The sequence below is a fragment of the Microcebus murinus genome, chromosome X (genome assembly GCF_040939455.1).
Source record: "Microcebus murinus isolate Inina chromosome X, M.murinus_Inina_mat1.0, whole genome shotgun sequence".
Taxonomy (NCBI): domain Eukaryota; kingdom Metazoa; phylum Chordata; class Mammalia; order Primates; family Cheirogaleidae; genus Microcebus; species Microcebus murinus.
This window is the reverse complement of record NC_134136.1, coordinates 3,215,198-3,229,022: the sequence shown is the minus strand read 5'-3', so window position 1 is coordinate 3,229,022 and position 13,825 is coordinate 3,215,198. Positions and strand designations below refer to the sequence as shown.

General features: G+C 58.8%; 1 protein-coding gene across 3 annotated transcripts; it reads right to left on the bottom strand.

Annotated features, from left to right (window-relative positions):
* Window positions 1–566: 566 nt before the first annotated feature.
* On the bottom strand, window positions 567–12,815 carry EFNB1 (ephrin B1). Of its 3 annotated transcripts, none has more exons than XM_075999229.1 (6): window positions 11,931–12,815; window positions 3,651–3,928; window positions 2,837–2,929; window positions 2,552–2,680; window positions 2,079–2,407; window positions 567–1,602 (listed from the first exon to the last, which is right to left on the bottom strand). In XM_075999229.1, exons 1-6 carry the CDS (start codon window positions 12,056–12,058, stop codon window positions 1,516–1,518), a joined length of 1,044 nt encoding a protein of 347 aa, XP_075855344.1. In that variant the 5' UTR covers window positions 12,059–12,815; the 3' UTR covers window positions 567–1,515. The 3 variants fall into 3 exon arrangements, with proteins under 3 accessions (XP_075855344.1, XP_075855346.1, XP_012591715.1); XM_075999231.1 differs by having other exon boundaries at window positions 2,561–2,680; XM_012736261.2 differs by having other exon boundaries at window positions 567–2,407.
* Between the last annotated feature and the right edge of the window lie 1,010 nt (window positions 12,816–13,825).

Genomic DNA, 13,825 nt, shown 5'->3' with positions numbered 1-13,825 from the left:
TTCTTCTGGCTGAGAGGTGAACTGGGCAGCCCGTAGCTGGGGCTCAGCTCTTGGGAAGTTATTTCTATCCACCTCCAGGCGTCCTGAGGCAGGGCAGGGCTGGGCCTGCCAGCAGGTCTCAGATCTAGCCCCCACCAGGTGGTGGCAGTACTGGTGGACACACCCAGGTCCCCATGGGAACATCCCTTCCTCCATCAACCCTCTCTAGCTGAGACTGGTGCCAGACTGGGCAGATCCCCATGGCCTATGCTACCCAGGTGACAGAATGGACAAAGAGAAATGGTCTCAGGCTCCATGACAACAGAATGAAGGAGCAGAGAAACCTGGAGCAGGTGGATAGTGTACTTGAAACATCCTGCTCTGCTAGGACAGTCACCTCTTCCCGTACCCGGCTCCATCACCAGTGGCCCGGGCACAGGAAAGAGCACACACACGTACACATGCACGCACGCACGCTCACACGCCATCCCCAACATCACGACACCATTTTACACCCATTTCTCCATGTGGTTAAATTTTTTTTTTTTTTAGTTCTCATTTTTTTTCTAAGAAAAAAGCAACAAGAAAATAATTCAGAGTTTATACAAAACATCTTTACATTATTTTTTTCCAAAAAGACTAGTATTTACACAAATGGCAACAGAAACAAAAACAAAAACCCTTCCGACTGCCACCTGGAAGGGGCTGGTTGTTCTGCTCCCTCTCCCACCTGGCACTGGGGTGGGCAGCTGGCCAGGAAGCAGCGAGGAGGTGGGTGGTGTAAGGCCCAGCTCCTTCCGCGGCCGCTCGGGGAGTGCCCACAAGCGCACTCGGGAGGCAGTCTGTCAGCGGCCGGTGCTGGCAAGGAGCCGGGGTCAAAGTGCACGGCGAGCTGGCCCAGCCCCGGGCAGCCTCTTCCTCTTTTGGGGCCCCAGCCCAAGACTGGGGGGGAGCTAGCGGAAGCTGGGTTGGGTGAGGGGGACCCACCTGTGCTAGAGCCCAGAAAAGGAGCAGGCCCCCTGGCCTTATACCCGCTTAGGTCTTCACCCTGGGCCTCTATTTCCCCACTGGGCCAAAGGACGCCAAAGGCGGGGAGAGAACAGAGTGGGGGGGATGGGGGAACTCCCATCTCTGCAGGGCAAATAGCCACCTGGGCACCTCACCTCCCTCCACCCCCCATGAGGTCATATGCCTGCAGCAGCGCTCCTGTTCCCCAGGCAACAGCCAATTAAGACATTAATTACCGTGAGAGTGAGGGAGGCAGGAGATGCCCAAGAATCCCACAAGGAAGGGATTTTTTTTTTTTTGGTGGAAGGGCAGCAGCCACTACCCCATGGCCAGGATCAGCTCTGCAGAAGGAGGATCAGGAGGGGAGGGTGGGACACCTTGCCCAGTGGCACTATGCTCTTCCCTCATGGGGAGGAACAGCCCTCTCCTGCCCTCCCCTCCCCTAGAAATACCAAGGCGTCTATAAAAGAAATGGCGTCCTATGCTTGCTGGCCGGCCACGTCCTGCCCTAGGCCCTCCTACACTGGGTCAGGCCGGGCTCAGAAAGCCTGAGGAGGGGCTGCCTTTTACATTTCTCCATTTTTCTTCAAAAAACAGATGTAAATGAGTTGACAGCTAAAAAATGAACACAAAAGCATTAAAAACAGTGATGATAGCGGACAAGCAGTCCTGGGAAGGGGGGACGGGGGCGAGAGAGGGGCAGGGCCAGGGCCAGGGGGCCACCTCCCTGCCTGCTGTCCATCAGCGTCCAACCCTGCCCTCCACGAAGGGGCGCCCCCACAGAGCCCAGAGGCCTGGCAGAGGGGGAAGGCACAAGAGCATGGGGATGGGGGCACAAGTACCCCCCTCTGAAGCCCAGGGGGCAGGGAAAAGGGGATTATAAAAGCCAAGAAACTACAAAACTAAATACAAAGGTGGGCACAGCTGGCGAGGGGAAGGGGCGTGGGGTGAAAGGAGAGGTCCATCCAGGCCGACTGTCCCTCAGGGGCCCAAGGCCGCGCTGGCACTCAGACCTTGTAGTAGATGTTCGCTGGGCTCTGGGGCGGCATCTCCTGGACGATGTAGACGGGGTGCCCGTAGTCCCCACTCACCTTCTCATAGTGGGGGCAGTAGTTGTTCTCTGTAGTCCGTAAGGGGATGATGATGTCGCTGGGCTCAGTGCCCGCCGTGCCACTGCCCCCCTTGGGACTGGCCAGGGTGCTGAGCGACAGGGCGGCCGCCCGCTGCTGCGTGTGCTTGCGGTGCCGCTTGCGCAGCTTGAGCAGTAGAACCGTCAGGAAGATGATGATGAGCAGGAAGATGACACAACCAGCACCAACGGCTGCAAACAATGCCACCTTGGAGTTGAAGAAGTCGTCAGGGTCCCCGCTGCCACCTCCACTCGCACCTGCACCGCTCTTCTCTTCCTGGTTCACAGTGTCTGAGGAAGGGGAAGGGAGGACAGGTCAGCTGGGGGCACAGGGCAGATCTCAGGCTGGGCCCAGCTTGTGTTTCCTCCAAGACAAGGCTGGAGAGGGCGATCGAGCGACGGTGCCAGCTCTCCGGGAAATACCTATACACTCACCGTGCTTACCGTCAGAGTCACCCAGGGGGCCCCGACCACCAGGGGCCTGGGTGGCCGTCTTGACGGTGTTGTCTGCCTCCTTGCTGGGCCGGCTGGTAGTCAGCTGCTCAGGTGTCACTGCATTGGGATCTGAAGATGGGGAAAGGACAAGTGAGAGGGAGGGACCCCTCAATCATCTAGCATGGGCCAAGAATGACCCTCTAACCCTACTGCCCCCCACCACTCCCGACACAGCCACGCCCAGTCAGGAACACCTGCTCCAAAGACCTCAGACTGGGCTCTCACCTTGCCCAACCTTCATGACGATCTTCATGGTACGTGTGCGGCACACGCCTCCCTCCCGGTTCTCCAGCCCCTCCAGGCTCCCATTGGAGGTTGCTGCAGGGAAAGGCCAGAGAAGTTAGAGAAGTCAGGAGGGAGTGGCAAGCAGCTCCCACCTACCTGTGAACCTTGACTTCCCTCCCACCCACTAGGAACAGAGGAGCCCAGCCCAGCCCAGCCCAGCCTAGGCCAAGAACTTGTCCTTCCCCCATGGCCACTGACCCTCTATCATGAACAGGCCTTGGCCCCTCTTTCTCAGTGGCAATGACAAAGTATGTCTTCTCACTGGGAGGTGTTGCTCAGAGGCAAAGCAATTGGGCTGGCACCAGGAAGGAGGCTTTTATACAGACTGGAAGGAATCCTGGAGTAGGAACCAGGAGAACTGGGTTGGAGTCCCAGCCCAGTCTCTAAATCCCTGCGTGATCTAAGGCAAGAGCCCCCTTCACCTCTTGGGGCCTCAGTTTCCCATGAAGAAAAAGGCTGAACAGCTGGCTGATCCCAAAGGGCTCTGCAAACTCTGCCACTCCCAAGATTAGAACTTAGGTGGGAAAAGAAAATAAGAGAGAAGCAACACAAATAGGAGGCCTCTCCCACCCAACCCCTGGAGCCAAAGAGAGCTGGCCGGAGGCCGACTGGTGAATGTTGGGGCCAGGATTCCAAGGCCAGGCTGGGAGGGGAGCACACCAGCCTTCACAGGGGTCAGATCGCTCCCCCTGCTACAGGATAGGGAAGCATTAAGCCCGGGAGAGAGCCAGGGAGGGGACAGGCGGGGACTCACAGGTAATGTAGTAATCATGGTACTTCTTAAACTCCAGGCCCATGTAGTTGGGGCTGAATTCCTGGAACTTGATGGTAAAGCGGATTTCCTGCTCTGGCCGGTTGCAGGTGACCAGCACATTGGGGTCCAGCACGGTGCTGCAGGCAGCCGCCTGCTCAGGCCTCACCAGGTACAGCTTGTAGTACTCGTAGGGCCTCCCTGCTTCTGCTCGGGGGCAGATGATGTCCAGCTTGTCTCCAATCTTTGGGTAGATCACCAAACCCTTCCCACTCAGGAACCTGCCCAGAAGGGAGAAGGTGGTTGGCCTCAGGGTTGGGGGTGCCAAGGCTGTCCCAGAACCAAGGGAGCAGACGAGGGCCGGGCTGGGCCTACTGGGTGGAGATGGCGAGAGCAGGCCTCCTGCCCTTCCTCCATCCTCAGGCTGGGGGTGGGGAGAAAGAACCACACTGCCAGCAGGGCGTGGAAGGGGTGGCCCATGGGCAAGGCTGCCAGGCTTTGACTGTTCGGCAGGGTGGGGCACTGCCTGGCTGGGGGAGCCCTTTGTCCTAATGTGGCATTTCCGCAGGGGGCTGACGTGGCCAATGGGCTGGGTACCAAGGTGTCAGGCCCAAGCCGCCTAGAGGTGGCAGCCCCATCCTCCCACCCCGCGACACACTCACATTCCTTCATGGCCACTGCTACCTCCTCCCCTACATAACACACGTGCGCGCACGCGCGTGCACACACACACAAACACACACACAAAACAGGCCCACACATGCCTAGTCACCACCCCCGCAGCTCCCAGCCAAAGACTGGGGGAGCTCAACCTGTCTGGGGCCCGTGCCTTCTCCGCCATCCTTGCTAACCGTGGGCATGACGGTGAGATAGGACAGGCATCCCCTGGAGCCAACAGATGCTGGCCACAGTCTCCGGCCAGCTGCAGCTCCACATAGCTCTCCCCACTCCACTGCCTGTGTCCTGCCAGTGGCTCTCCCCACCCCCATAATGCAAAAGTCCCAAACTTGACCGTTCTCACTCCTGAGAACAGACAGAGAGGAGAATGGGGCCCAACCAGGGATGACACATAATATAAGGTAGGGCCCCAGGAACCCCACTCATTGTATTTTAACCCCTCGTTTCCACACTGCTCCTACTCTAGCTCCTAAGAGGAACAAATGCCTTTTGAGCCCAGTTCATGTTCTAATCCAGAAGGCCAGGCACAAGGGGACAGCCGGGGAGGTCAGCTGCCCAGGGCCACCTATTCGTCCGACTCTGTCCTTGCCTAAGTGCAGAGTCAGAGAGTCCGAGCAGGCTGGTGCTGAGAGCAAGGCAGCATCATGGAGGAGAAAGAACACAGACTTTGGAATCAGATTCCAAAGCGAGGCCCTTACTAGCTCTGTGACCTTGGATCAGCTGCCTGACCTCTCTCAGTTTCGGTTTCCTCACTTACAAACTGGGGGTGGTAAGAGCCCCTACCTACCGGTAGTGCAGGGGGGACAAGATGGCACATGGAGAACACCTAACACACAGGGGTCCTCAACATGTCTGGCTCCTTCTGAGAAACTGTCTGCGAAGAGGCAGGTCCGATACTAACACCAAATGCCCAGGAGCTCAGTCTTGTTTCTTGGAGGGGAACTAGGAAGAGAAGATATGGTCCCATCATCTGTACTGGGTCCAAAAAGTCAACAGCCCATGCTGTAGCGACAGACAGCAGCAGGCTACCTGCAGGTTGTGTGTGCCCTCATCCAAGGGAAGGAAATGATTGCCAAGTAGGTGAGGAGGGAAGTTGACCGCACAGATGAGGTAGACGAAGACCAGCAGCACTCCTTTCACGGCAAGTGAGGCTCCATCAAGCTGGGAGTTGCTGTCTTGATGTGCAGGAGGGTAAGAGCCAGAACAAAATGGCCTTCCCCCTTGGTACCTAACTCTACGGCTCTACAGGGGTCAGAAAGGAAGCAGGCGTGGGATAGAGGCCTGCGGAAACATTTGAGAGCAAATGCCCACATCCCATTCACCATAGAAAGTCGACAAGTTTCCCCAAAGCCTCTAGAATTCCCAAGGCATTTTTCAGTTTGCAACACTTACACTGGTTCTGTCCAGATGGCAGGATTAGACAACTTCTAACATCTTAGAGCCAGGATGAACCTTGGAGATCTACCAAGTCCAAGACCCCGTGCATGAGTCAATGAGTGATCAGATGAACCCTCCCACTGAAGAGAGGGTCTCAAAGCCAACTTGAGGGGGCTAAACCTCCACAGGATGATAACCTCTAGAGGCCTAAGAGATCCTAAGACTTTGGCTGAATCCTTGTACAGCTGCACCTCAGTGAGACATACACATGCAGCTACACATACGGCATGCAAAGGGGGACCAGCCAGCTCTCCTTTCTAACCACTCAGCCCTGCCTTACTCGCCGGGGAATCTTGTCTGCCCTGAGTGCAGTCTCCCATCGCCACCCCGGTTCCAGAGCCCTGGAATTGGAACAAGGATTCTAGCTACTTGGGGTTCTACCTTGAACCCAGAGACACTGAGGAAACAGATATCTACATGGTGGGAAAGGGGAGAGAAGAGAATTATTGCCCCCAGCACCCCTCAGACTCTCCTCAACCTCAGTGAACTGGCTTCATAAATATTCATCAGTTCATTTGCACAGAAATTGGCAGAAGGAAACTCACCTTCCCCTAAAGTGCAGAAGGGAGAGGAGCCTAATGAGAACTGCCTTCCCTGACCCTGAGCCCCCACACTAGTGCCATCTTAGTGGCTTCCCCACCATGGGGCAAACTTTGTCATGGCCTGTGAGAGGCCCAAGAAAGTGGTCAGGGATCACAAGGGGTGGGTATGTAGCCAGTGAGAGTGAAGCCCGAAGCCACAAAGAGCACTGGTCACACTTTATAGGTCTCTCCTCTTACTCACCAGCTTAGGAGTAGGGGTAAGGGAGGAGGAGGAAGAGATTGTCCTCAAATTAAACTATTTATCCCCTACCTTTCTACTCCCCCCCCCATTATCAAGCCAAGCTTTCCTGCCTGGGGCCACCCCCAGACAATGCCCTTTTCTGGAAAATAAAGGGATTGACATGGGCCAGCAGGAAGCCTGAAGCAGGTCTCCATGGTAACCCCTGAGGCCTTCCCTCTCTAGCCCCTGCTAGCCCTGGGACCCCAGGGAGCCACCCTAGGGAGTAAAAGGACTTGGGAGAGGCAGCCTGAGCTATCCCAGCTATCTTGTGGCCTGCCTCTTCCCCTCCACCCTAGCCCCAGTTCCTCCCTCAGCCTTTCTAGCGAGCTTAGAGGTACTGCCATGACTGCTAAAAGGAATCTTGGGCTATGAAAAGCCCTGATGGGTCTGGGGACAGTAGCCTCCAAGGCCCTGGCCTGGTCAGAAACCAACTGCCCCCTGTTCTTTTGTCCAGATAAGCCCTGCTTTACTCATACACATACAATCTACGGGGGGGGGGGGGATGGGGGCGCAGAGCTTGCAGCTGGGATGGTCATGCCCAGAAAGCTGCCCGCATCTCACCAGGTCTGCACTTCCTTCCCCCTCACTCTTCCCTTAGGCTCTAGCAACCTGTGGGCAGAGAGTGGCTGAAGTGGGATCCTAATCCCAGGCCATGCGAGTCTAAGACTGGCAGAAGATTCTAGCCAAAGCCTTGATTCAGTGACCCCACCACCACTGCACCTACACCCCCAGGGTGGCAAGACCAATGGAAGACAGACCCCATGCCAGAGCTCCAGTATGCTCTCATCCCAGCTAGGGTGGGGAGCCCCCAAATTAAAGGCTCCTCTTTCACTCCCCCAGCTCCACCCAGCCCCCGAGGCGGCAGGAGCAGGCCTGGCGTGTCCCAGCAGTGCCCGCCCAGGCGTGGGTGGGCAGGAACAGCAGCTGGGTCCTGGCACACACATCTCTGTCTGAGGCAGGAGGCAGGGAAGCCAGGAGAGTCCCAGAGGAAGTCACCATCCCCACCTACACTGAACTATGCCCTTCCCTCTGCCCCACCTGGCCAAAGCTACCATCCAATGGGGATTTAACCACCCCCTTCTCCATTGTTTGCTTTCTGTGGGGTCCCTGAGAAGAAGAGAGATTCCTGGCCCAGAAAGAAACCAAAGGTGACACTCAGAGCTCAGCAGGGAGAGTGTTGGCTGGCCCTTGGAGGTAGGCCTAGCACAGTCAAATGAGGAAGCTGGAGCACTGCTCTTCGCATGCGGCAGGGCCTGAGTCACAAGGACAGATGCAAGCACACCTGTGAGGTGAGAGGGGAACCCAGGGGCAGGGAGCCAGGGCCTCTTCCCAAACCCCACCTTGAACTCTGATCTCTCCTAGACTCCAAGGCAGCAGGATGATGTGGAATGAATGGCACAAAGCACACCTCTGCCCCCTTAGGCAAGTCACTGACTGACCTTAGACAAGTCACTTCCCTTGTCTGGGCATATACCTCCTTATCTGGAAAATGGGGCCAATACCTACTTCCCAGGGTTGCTGAGAGCATCTGATGAGATCATATATGAGAATGCGTTGTAAGGAGCAAGGTGCTGCCTGGGTATGACCTAGCATGCCGAACACAGCATCATTTGGAAGTATAAAGTTCCAGGCTGCAAGCACCCTGACCCAAAACCACGACCACGAAAACACACCCAGGAGGGGCTGCTACAGTCCACGTGCCAAAGAACCCAGAATGTGGCTGGTGAGCATGTCCCCCAGTAATCACAGTGTGGACCCTCCCCCAAACCTGTGCTCCCATGGCAACCAGCAGCCTCCTGGCTGGCCCACTGTGCCCATGGTCCTAACCCCAGAAAAATACAGCACCCAGGGCCCACCCATCCCCATTCACCTGAGCTGATGAGGCAACAGAGAGCCTGAGGGGAGAAAGGGAACCCTCAGTTCAGTCCCCACCCCAGGCTCACAGGTCCTTCCTGCCCTTGCCTGGCTGCCCTGTGTGAGGGTGGGGAAGCAGGGGAACAGGGGACTTTAGGAGCTGCTGGGTTCTCATTACTTTAAGGCCCCCACCTGTGGCCAATCAGCCACAGAGTAGAAGAGGTCAGGTCCCTAGCCACCCCGGAAAGGGGCCCCCTGAGCTGGCCTCCCCAGGACTGTGAGCTGGAACAGCTGTGCAGGGCTGGGGCCAACACTTTGGCTTGGAACAGGCAAGCATGGGTTGGGGTCTGCAGCTGCCCCCACCCATGTTGGAGTCAAGGGTCCTGGATGCCAAGCTGAATCCCCCCCTCCTCCCCCCCCCCCGTCCCCTTGAAGGGAAGGTTTGTAATGTGATCTCAGACACATTCTCACTCCCTGGAAGTGGGGGAACCTGAGTGGGGGGCAGGAAGGGGTCAGAACAGGACTGAGAGACTGAACTGCAGCAGCTGGACTTGGCTGAGGACTCAAGTGTGAGGCCTGCTGCCTGCCCCAAGCTCCCCAGGGGAAGCGGCTGGGGGAGGGGGCCCCCTGGGACCATTTAGATCACAGGCCCCCACCCAGGCATGGGCGCCCATGCGCACTGAAGCACACGTGCACACATACGCTCTCTGGTTCCTACCAAACTCCAGCGGGACCGAGCCCATCCCCCCACCTTGCACTCATCTGGCAAATGTAGTGTGAGGGGCCAGGGAGGCAGAAGCTCTGCCACCCAGCGACTAGCACCCCAGAAAGCACAGTGCCGATTTGGGCAAGAGGCTGGGAGGCTTGAGCCAGCCCTTCTGGCTGTCCCTCCAGTCAGGGCTGGGCTGCACGCACCCTGGAACCTGGAAGCAGACCCCCAACCCCACCACTTCTTTATTTTGATTTTTTTCCCAAGGAGGAAGCAATTAAGTAGGGTTTATAGGCACTGGGAGATTTTTTGCTGGGGGGGGGGCGGTTGCCAGCTCCTGACAGAGCTGAGGAGAGAGACCAAAAGCCGGGAGAGGAAGAGGGGAGGGAAGAGAGAAAATGAGCCTGAGAGGGAGAGCACGGGCATGTGCGAGAAACAAAAGGACTTGAGAAAAAGAGGCTGAGAGTGACTAAGAGTGAGAGGGAGTGTGAGAAAGAGGGAGAGCAGGCAAGCCTCACTGGAGAGGGGAGGTGAGCGCTGTTCGAGGAGGGTGTGAGGGCAAAACGACATGGGCCTGAGAGGGAGAACTCAGGCAGGAGGCAGAGAGGGAGGGAGACAGAGAGACTGTTTATTTGAAAGACTGTGGCAGCCTGAGGGTTGGGCGCGGTGGCGGAGGCAGCCCCCAGAGCTCAAGCACAGCTGAGGGCAGCGCCTCCCTCCTGTCCTCTTGCCCCCCACCCCACGCCAACACACACAGACAGCGGCTGCATTCCAGCCCCCTGAGCAGAGATGGAACTGGGGGCGACACACACCAGGATCAGTCCCTGACCATTCCCAGGATCTGCCCGATTACAGGATGGAATTCCGTCAGGTTCTACTGAGTCTGCAGCCACTCCCCGCCCCTACCCAGGACGCCTGTCCTCAGCTTGAGATGGATCGGGAGGGGGAGCAGAAGGGATACAACCTCCCCAAACCTGTGAACCGGTCCAGAGCACTTAAGGCTCAGAACACAAAAAGGGGGAAGCTCAGACAGATCTTGTTTCTTCCAGCCCCCACCAACTCTGCAGGAGGGCTCCTTTCCAGCTGTGGAGCTGCCTGCTATCTCTGGTTAGAGACCAGAGAGAGCAATTAGGTCACTTCCATGAGTCCCTATGATGGGCTACCCCAGGCGGATTTCAACTCTCCTGGCTCAAGAAAGAGCATTTCCAGCCTCCACCCTTACGTGGGGAACTAAGAGCACTTCACAGCCTTTCGCCCCAGGCTCAGCAGCCCAGGCCCCCCCAGACCATTTTGAGTCCCTGCTGTTAGGAGAGAGCTGCACCCAGTTTGGCTGTGGGTAGGGGAGAAATTCTTGCCAATCCCTTTCCTTGTACTCAGGCAGAGCCCTCCACCCTGACCCTGGTTCAGCCATCCCACCAACCAGTAATAGGACCCTACTTTAACCCACGAAGAGAACTAAAGAAGCTGTCTTCTCCTGCTCCAGGGCTGAGATACATTGCCTGTGGGACCCAAGAGGCCAAGGCAGGCAGGAGCCTGGGAAGTTAGCGGGGAGCCCAGTAAGAGTAGACAGGAAGAAATGCCAGATACAGGAATTGGAGAGTGCAGATGGGTACGTCAAGGCGCCCCCAGTTTCCCCGCTAGTGGGGTTCTTCCCACATTGCCGGGACCTCCGGAAAACAGGGAGGAAGAGCAATTTTGACCCTGGATTCCAACCTGAGTCCTGGATGCCAAAAGCGAAAAAGGTCCAGAGGTCACCACAACAGCCCCAGCGACTCCCCACTAACAGCCCAGAAACCACTGAGCCACCGCCCTGAAAGGTGTATGTGTTGTTTGGAAGGGGGAGAGTTGTGATGGGAAAGGAGAAGAAAGAAAAGAAAGGTTCTTTTTTCTATAGCTGCCCCCCAACCCCTTTGGGAAAGCTAAGCACAGCTCCCCAATCTCGGGGACACAGAGTTGGGGGCCAACCGGACCTGCCTGGGCAGGAATCCCTCGTTCCCCACCCACCTCCCTGGCCGGATCAGCCGCCGCTCTCCGCCCTGGCGGGCCCTTGAAGCTCTGCTGCCGGCTCCATTGGACCCCCGACGGGCGCTGGATCGAACCCCCCCCAACAACCCCTCTCCCACTCCGCCCCTCTCCACCCGCTGCCTTTGTGAGCCTGGGAGCAGCGCCCGCCTTTCTACCGCCCCGGCAGGGAGAAGGGGTGGGGGGGCAAAAAGAGATGGCAAAGCGAAAAGCCAGGGAGGCAAACAGGGAAGAAAGACAAATGAAAATGGGAGAAACCCGAGTGGGGACGCAGGCGCTGCTACCCGCCCCAGGCGCCGGTCCCGCTCTGCGTTCCCTCCACGGCTAAGCAAACGAGGAACCTGTGTTCCAGCCTCGTCCCTCACCCAAGTCAAGCTCGTCCCCAGAGCGGTTCTCGGCGAAAACCACCACGTTCCCAGGGGCCCCGGAGGGGGCTGCGTTCTCGCCCCCACCCGGCTCTCCGGTGCGCTCTCGAGCGCCCGGACTCCCCAGCTCCAACTGGTGCGACCATGTCGACTTGATCCGGGACGTGCGGAGGCGAGGGCCGGGAAGCCCAGGGGTCACAATCCATCCGAGTGCCCCTACCCCACCCCGCCGCACCCTGCTCTGCCCGCCCGCAGGAAAACACGCTCGAAAAAGCCGGAGACAAAACCGGGCGCCGCTCCTGTTCGGAAGACCTCCGCACACGCACTCGGGGGTGTGCGGCCTCGCCCGAAGGAGTGCCTCCCACCCCCAGGGACCAGAGCGGATAAGTTACTCACTTGGGGTTGAGGGAGCTCCAGGATACTGGCTCCAGGTTCTTGGCCAGTGGCGTGGCGAGCCGGCACAGCGCCAACACGACCATCGCCACAAGCCACTTGCCGAGCCAACGCTGCCCAGGCCGGGCCATGTTCCCGGGGGCAGGCTGCACTTCGGGATCCCCTGGCGCCTCCTCAGCAAAGCTCGCCTCGCCTTCCCGTGCCGCGCTGCGCTCCGAGCCGCTCAGGCGCCCATCCTCCGCAGCCGCCGGCCTTGAAGTGCTCCCCTCCCGCCGGCTTCGGTGTCGCTCTTCTCCGCCCGGCCGGCCAGGAGGACTCACTGGGCAGCCGCCCCCAACCCGGGCATGGGCTGCGGCCTCCGAGGGCTCGCTCCCCTGGCCTCTTCGCCGCCGCACGAGGTGCGACGGGGGCTCTGCGCCCCCGGGTGATCCCGCTCGATTCCGCTCGGCTCCCCGAGACTGTTAGGGACTGCGCGCCCTCTCCCCGACGGGAGGGCTCGGAGGCCGCCCCGACGCCTCGACCGTCCCGGGGTCGGCGCCCCTGGTAAGAAGTGGGGGTCTCCCCACAACACAAGCTCGGTCCCCGGGCTCCCGACTGGGCCGCCCCGGCACGGGCTCCGTTTCTCCGGGCCACACTGGGACTCCGGGCTGCGCGCCCCCCGACAGCTTCTACTTCAGCGCGGGCCCTGCTCAGTGTACTTAGAAGAGCGGGGAGATGCTGCCGAGCGAGCGAGTCCCATTAGTTTGCGCCTCTGAAGCCTAGGCCGGGTAGCCCAGCAGCCCGGTCGCCAAGTCCTTGCTCCCCGGCGATTGAGCCGGAGGGTCTGCGGCCAGTACCAGCCTCACACACCTCCCACTGCTGTCCAGCGCGCATAGACTCCCTCCGCTGCCGCTGAGCTGTCTACTCCCCTGCTCAGGCGAACGCAAGGCCAACCCTGCTCCTCTTAGCCAATAGCAAGCTCCGTGACGGGGTCCTTGCCCCATACCACGCCCCCAGAGCAGGAAGGGGGCGGGGCTTCAGGGAGCTCTTAAGGACGCCGCGCTCCCGATGGCACCAATCTGAGTGTGCGGCTCGTGCGGTTAGGGTTGGGTCCGGCTTAGTCCTGTTCCCAGAGCGCTCAGCCCGTGGGAAGTTGGCACTTCTCAAGAGCTGCTGGCCTGCTCTCCTCCCAGGCGTCTGGTCAACACCCCAGCCCACTGACCTGGGACAGACAGGCCCTGTCGCAAGTACCGGTGGAAAGTACTTCCATTCTCTTTTTACACACAAGAACCCTGAAGTCCTGCTCTGTGCAAACCTCCATGTCAAGGACAGCCTATCTGCTCCCCGTCCCGTCTCACGTAGGGCTCGGTTGGCTTTCCTCCTTCTGCCCTCGAAATACGCTGTCCACTTGCCCTTGCACCTGGAGCCTGGAGCATTAAAGTGGAGAGCAGCGGGAGGTGACGGCTCAGGGAGGGTCAAGTATGGGGTCCGGAGGGGAAGGCGAGTTCTTTGACCCTGGGGACCAGGCCTTCAGAATCCCAGCTTTGAGGTGGAGCCGTAGTGGGACCCCTGGGGCCCAGATTTAGAGTCTTGTCCGAAGGCGCGGGCGAGGCCCAGGGATAGGCAAGCGGGAATGACAGGGCACGTCAATACTGAAAGACACCTCGAAGGCAAGAGGAAACAGAGGTAACAGAGCAGGAGCCTTTTAAAAAAGCAAAAGCGGGCATCCTGGCCCTGAGACGCCGGACTCTAGCCTCTCCCGGCCTCGCCATCTGGGTCTTTGTCTCTCAGCCCTGGCCCATTCTCCCCGCCCCTCCCTGCCTCTTTGCTTATAACTTGGCTCGATCCCTTAGCTCAGACACTCCCGGTCCGACCCACTCTCCTTGGTCAGACCCCATCACACGTACCCACGTGCTAAT